This window comes from Asparagus officinalis, chromosome 8 (genome assembly GCF_001876935.1).
Source record: "Asparagus officinalis chromosome 8, Aspof.V1, whole genome shotgun sequence".
NCBI lineage: Eukaryota > Viridiplantae > Streptophyta > Magnoliopsida > Asparagales > Asparagaceae > Asparagus > Asparagus officinalis.
The window spans coordinates 61433337-61439537 of record NC_033801.1 but is presented as its reverse complement, the minus strand read 5'-3'; the positions used below and the strand labels follow the sequence as shown (position 1 = coordinate 61439537).

Below are 6201 nucleotides of genomic sequence, written 5' to 3'. Positions count from 1 at the left end.
GTAGCAACCCTATTTAAAGAGTGACGATCGGCGATTGTTAATGTGGAGTCGAGGCTTAAACCTTGATATTGACGTGTGAATTGCTGTAGTAGGAGGTGGAGGAGTAAGCGGTGCTGGAGAAAACCCTAGGCGCTCCAGACATAGGATTAGGGGGTAAATTAGGGTTAGGGTTTTGAGAGGAGAGGAGAGACTTACATCCATAGGAGGGGGAGAAAGCATCGCCAAGCAAGCTAAGGCTTGCTAATGTGATGGAGGCAAGATAGGCTTTGGTGGAGGCAGTAGTGGAGTCAGAGTTAGAGGCGGTGGAGGTTGAGATAGTGGGAGCAAGGGTTTTGGCGAAGGCGAGGGTTACGACGATGGAGGGAGTCTTCGGCAAGAGCTTTGGCAGGGACAAGGTCCGACTGGGGTTTGTGGGGCAAATTTTGGGGGGAGAGAGAGAATGAGTGATAGACAATCATGTGTGTGTGTGGGTCTAATCATGATTTTAGGAGTTTTTCTTTTAATTTTTTGTTCAAAACAATAGGGGGGAGAATTCCCACCAACTTTTTGGATTAAAGTATTGATGCCTCAAAGGGCTGAACTGTTGGAATTCTTAAAATTTGCCCCAACACTTCTAGCCACCAGTTGAGACTGCCTCTCTTTATATTAGTGCAAAACTAGATTTATCTTTTATTGATTAATTAGTTGTGACAATTCTTATTCCCCTTCTTTCTTTGCTTTCTGCAAGTTACATGCCTGTCATTCACACATTAATGGAGCATTCTGGTGGAAACCCTTGTGGATATTTTGTGGTGTCACGACAATAGTCATAGACCATGTAATTTTTTCTCACCCACCTCAGCTTTGCTAGCTGCCTAGCATCAAGAGTAATATCCCACCATTGTCCTCTATTCTGCGAGCAGCGGTAGCCTCTGCCAGCGTTTATGCACGCATCAGAATTGAAATTACGGTAGGTTGCCACGAATGGTGCCTTGCTCCAGTCGGTCTTGATTTGCCCTCTCCTCGTCGCCCATTCGTCACCATTCCAGAGGGCAGCGTAAGCGTTTAAGAATTGTTTGCTCAAATATGGGACTCCCTGCTGAGGTGCATTCTTGAAAAGTCTCACAGGTGTTCCATCAACAAACCATCTGCGAATGATAGATGTATATACTAAGATTAACTTATTTAGTAAGGTATAAACGCTAAGATTTGGAATGGGGAAAAAGATATAAATGCTAAGTTTTGAAATGAATCTTAACCATCTAGTAAAACAATTGTGACTAAAAATAATGGTTTCACTGCTAATTTTTGATGTGGATGGGATCCATACCAGGTTAGTGCAATTTATACGTAATAACCAAGTTAGTTTTTTAGTAACAGATCAATCTTATTGTAATGTTTTGATTTAAAAAGTAGTCTCTCGGCTGTAAATTGATAGTAAAAAGGATCCAAATTCTGAAACAAAACCTAGACTCATAAAAATGAATAAAATATGCACAAAAAATAAAAAAAGAAAAGAAAAAAGAAAATCTAATGTGGTTCCTATATACTTTATTTTTTATGCCCCAAACAGATGTTAGCCGTTTCATTATTTGGATTAACGAATTATACATTCATACAATCTTTAACACGCCTCCCGATGCATTAATAGAATCAATTGTTGAATATTTTCTTGTGAAATATTGCTTCTTACATTATATTGCGAGGATTCCATATGAAGGTGTAAGTGTGAAAGTCGGCTCTAGGATCGAACCACAGATTGATTTGCTCCTCTCTGTTACCTACTCCATTAGTCCACACGTTGGTGTGCAATAGGTAAGGCTCTCCAGTCACATTCCCTAACAGCTCAAAGTCCATCTCATCATTTGTTGGACGTGGTGATTGAAGCTGCACGCATCCATGAATAAATCATAATTGATTAAGGGCATGAAATTGAATTACATATATAAGCACATTATTCTGTGTAGGCACGTCTATACTAGTACGTGAAAATTACTGCTTCTATGTTGTCAACTCTGCACTAAGTTTGTACCCTGAGAAAAAAAATGGGGGTATTTAAAAACATCTTATGACATTAATTTATGTAAAAGAACCTCAGATATTTGTTTCTCAAAGCTCAAAGCGGTACGAAAAGTTTGTAGTTCAGTCAAAATTTTGGGAAAATTACTTCAGAAGTCCAAACTATGAGAATTTGTGCTTCAAAGACAATTTGACCAACTCAATTACCAAATAGCCCTAATATTTTGAAACTCTTTGTTCTAAACCCTGGCCTTATTGTAATTTCTAGCACAATAACCATATTTACCTTTTTAATATTTTTTACTCTCTCTAAAATACCTCATCTTCAACCTCTCATTTTCTGTTCTCATTCTCATGATCAACCCATGAATCTTCCCCGTTCTCATTCCTCCATCTCACATTCACCCTCAACCCTCCTCCCCACAGTTGCTACCCCTCCTCCGTCACTATCGTCGTCTCCATCTTATATCCTCCCTTTTCCTTTGTCCCACCTTGATCGATCCTTATGGCATCAATTAATTAGTTAATAATCATGAGTCCATTTCATTTCTCCCTCATGAATCCATGAACACTTCCTTCTCTATCACCCACCACTGCTCCCATCATCGCCTCCTTTCTCCGTGGATTCAACCTACACTAAAGGCACATCGAGGTTCACATTTAACATTTAATTAAACTTAATATTTGAACTTTAAAGTTAACATTAATTTGAGCTTTAAATTTAACATAGAAGCTTTAAAATTAACAGTTAACACAGAAATCAGCATACAAATATTAAAGTTATTATGTAATAATATATAATTTTTTGAATTTAACATGTTTTTTGGCTAATTTTGATTTTTTCGTTAATTGATAACTTTAGTTAAAGTATTTAATACTTATTATTTAAAGTTAACACAGAAACAATTAAATTAATAAAATAATATGTCAAGGTTAACAAGAAAACAGTATTGAAATTAACTTTACATTTTATATTAACTCTAAGGTCCATTTTTTTGTGGAGACAGAAGGAAAGAAAGGGTGGGGGGGGGGGGGGGGGGTGTAGGATGAATGGAGAGGAAGGGAGCACATAGGTAGGTGGACGGAAATGGAAGCAAGAATGAAGAGAGTCAGTTAGGACGGAAATAAGAGGAGTGAGAAGGAGGGAGGAGGCCGGATGTAGGATTTTATTTTTAATTTTAAATGTTATCTTTAAATTTTAATATTTAAACTGAAGTTAATAAATAACCAAAAAACCAACTAAATTTAACAAAATAACATGTCAATTTTAACAAAAAATTTGTTAAAGTTAACTTTAATATTTACGTTAACTTTATGTGTTAACTATTGTTATGGTGTTTTCAGTCGTCAAAATACGGCCATTTGCCAGCAACGGACAGGTGTCTCCCTACATACACTCCTCAATTCAGATTGATGGTCAAAACTATCAAAAATCTCAACTTAGCCGACTTGCCGAGTCAACATCTCCTTAGGTCGACTCGAATGGTGGTACTTGTCGATTCTCTTGTCGAAGACGACTCACTATAGGCCCACTCGACCAGCTTTTTGACGCCCCGTGAGGTCGATTCGAAAGGCATTACTTTTTGACCAAGCTAAGAGACGCCTTCAGCCTCGAGCCTCTCCACCTAACAGCATGTCGGCATCACATTTAATGCTTGGCAGACACTTCATACCTCTAGCTCTGATAGTCTTCATGACTCATCAGATCATATCAGTGTCATCATGCCTCCGATCACTTCTCATTTAATACTGAGGTGGTCTCTCATCGACTCACTTACCGGTACGTGTAAAGTATGTGCTGACATAGCCGCCAGCCCATACCTACTTACCGCCATCCTTTGCTCGGCCAAAGTGATCATTCTACCCTTTCATCACCACTATAAATAGAGGTATTATTCTTTACTGAAAGGGATCTTGGATTTTTTACTGATAAGCAATATCTGCATATTACACTGTACTATACTGAAAAGCTCATATAGTTCTTCAATTTCTCACTCAAGTTCACCAGCTGACTTGATTGTCGGAGGTACAACGGGGAACCAAACCCTATCATCTCATGATCCTATTTGTGTAGGCTTAAGCTACCCAACTCAAAGCTAGATATTCGGAGAAGTGATCGGCTCCAAATCAATCTCACCCCCATCACATATTTGACTGTTTGGTTACTTAACATCAACAACTGCTAATTTTGAAAATTCTCTGCTTATTTTAGAGCTTAAACATTAACTTTAAAGTCTAAATGTTAGATGTTAACTTTGACATGCCCTTTCCAGAGGCAGAAGTGGTGAAGTAAGGAAAGGGTGAAGGGAGTGGTGGTGGAGGATGGAAGAGGATGGGTTCATGGGTTCATGAGAGAGAAATGAAAGAGCTCGCGATGGTTGGCGAATTGATGAGGGAAAAAGATAAAAGTTGGACAAAGGAAGAGGGAGGATATTAGATGGAGGAGAAGGTGCTAACGGAGGAGAAGGTAGTGGTAGTGGTGGAGTGGAGGAGGAGGTGGGACGACGATAGTGGTGAGATCGAAGAAAGAAAAGGAAGAAAAAACTCTTCAGAGTTCCGGAACTTGAAGCAATCTTCCCTGTAATCTTCCATGTACGACTTAAAAATCATCCAATACATCTTTTCCACTAAACATTTGCACGCAATTTGAAAACCATCTACCCTTATATCAGCGTAGAACAAGACTAATTGAAGAGAAATATAACGATTCAAGTATTAATTTTTTTTTCCAACATCGTCAATTACTTAGTATATAATGCCTACTGCATAGTCATAGTACATATGAATGAGCACTGTATAGTAATTATAGTACTTATGAATGAGCACTGTATAACTAGGTTCGTATAAGGATGTAACATACGAAGAAGCTGGTGACGACTCCAGCAGAGTAGCCCGGCACAACCTTGATCCTCATATCGAACCTCCCGTAAAGATACTTCTGTTTCGACTGCACTTCGGACCCACCAGCCTGGTCGAGGGTTAGCTGCAGCTGGTTACCGCCATCCTGCACGTTGGCCGTGCCACCGGTTACATCGACGTCAGTTGAGAAGCTCTCTGAAGAGGTTTCTCTGATGAGGGCAACGCCGACGATGACAATAGCTTTAAGAAGGAGAAGGAACTGCTTACCCATCATGATGAGCTGAAACTTGCTGATGCTTGTTTGAAGGAAAGCATGAGGAATTTATGTAGAAGCGAAGAAGGAACCGGTCAAAAAGAGAGAGGATTTGGAGAAGTACGTAGGGTTTTGACAGCAAAGCATCCACCGACGACCGACTTCTGAGACGTGAGGGGACTTGATTTTTTCTCTCATTTGCCGTTCTAAGTTTTATGGTATCTTTGATAGGGCTGATTGATTTGGGTACGCATATGGAATTTTGCTCTGTAGGGACAAAGATCATTGGCCTTTCTTAAATAAAGTTTAGCGGAAACTTAATTAATACGTTTGATTTATTGTTTAAGATTTCTTTAGGCTCATACGGTGATGGGCTTTACATAAGATTGTGAAACGTTTCTCGGATTATGTAGCATGGTAACTAGAGTATTCAGTAACCGTTAAGATTAATCATCAATAAATGGTTCTAATTACTACACGTACTTTTCTGACTTAGATGGGCAAGCGTGGACATATATTTTTCTTTATTTTAAGGGTAAATTGCACTAAACCCTTAATAAGTTGTACTATTTGTAGTAAAACCCTCAAAACTTTAAAAATCTAATTGAATCTTCAATACTTTTTTAGCAAAAAACCCCAAAAGTAAAAACAGCTAGATTATGTGTGTTCAAATTACCAAAATTCCCATAGTAGAGTTTCAAAGAAAACCTGCAATAAGTTTTAAAGTGTTGGCACTTAACCCTCAAATTTTAAAACTATATATGACATCTTTCCTTAAAAAAAACCTGAAATTACAAAGTGTCCTTGAAAAAAGTAAAAAATTACAAAATACCTCCTACAAATTTGAAAATTATAAACAACCACTTGAAAATTCTAAAAAGTTGCAAACTACCCTTGTCATGCACCGGTTCCCAAAATTTGTATAAGTTGGAACGTGACTCAACCAACGATGCAACCTTATGGTCATCTCTATGTCATTCTATACATAATTATATAACAAAAAAAATTATATCATAGAGCATGTACCTAAGATAGCAAAAGAAATATATAGTTATTTTAAATAAATCTCCAGAAAGATAGATTTTAGTTAC

At 38.0% G+C, this 6201-nt stretch overlaps 1 protein-coding gene across 1 annotated transcript; it reads right to left on the bottom strand.

Annotated features, from left to right (window-relative positions):
• On the bottom strand, positions 743 to 5128 carry LOC109821287 (probable xyloglucan endotransglucosylase/hydrolase protein 12). The gene is made up of 3 exons (XM_020387473.1): positions 4859 to 5128; positions 1673 to 1866; positions 743 to 1127 (listed from the first exon to the last, which is right to left on the bottom strand). Exons 1-3 carry the CDS (start codon positions 5126 to 5128, stop codon positions 743 to 745), a joined length of 849 nt encoding a protein of 282 aa, XP_020243062.1.

What these genes read in the sequence shown, in the direction of transcription:
- LOC109821287 (XM_020387473.1), bottom strand. Translation starts at nt 5,128, where the DNA reads ATGGGTAAGCAGTTCCTTCTCCTTCTTAAAGCTATTGTCATCGTCGGC. An exon ending in GAGTCGTCACCAGCTTCTTC is followed by an intron (nt 1,867 to 4,858) that starts GTATGTTACATC and finishes GGATGCGTGCAG; the next exon opens with CTTCAATCACCACGTCCAAC. An exon ending in TGGAATCCTCGCAATATAAT is followed by an intron (nt 1,128 to 1,672) that starts GTAAGAAGCAAT and finishes TATCATTCGCAG; the next exon opens with ATGGTTTGTTGATGGAACAC.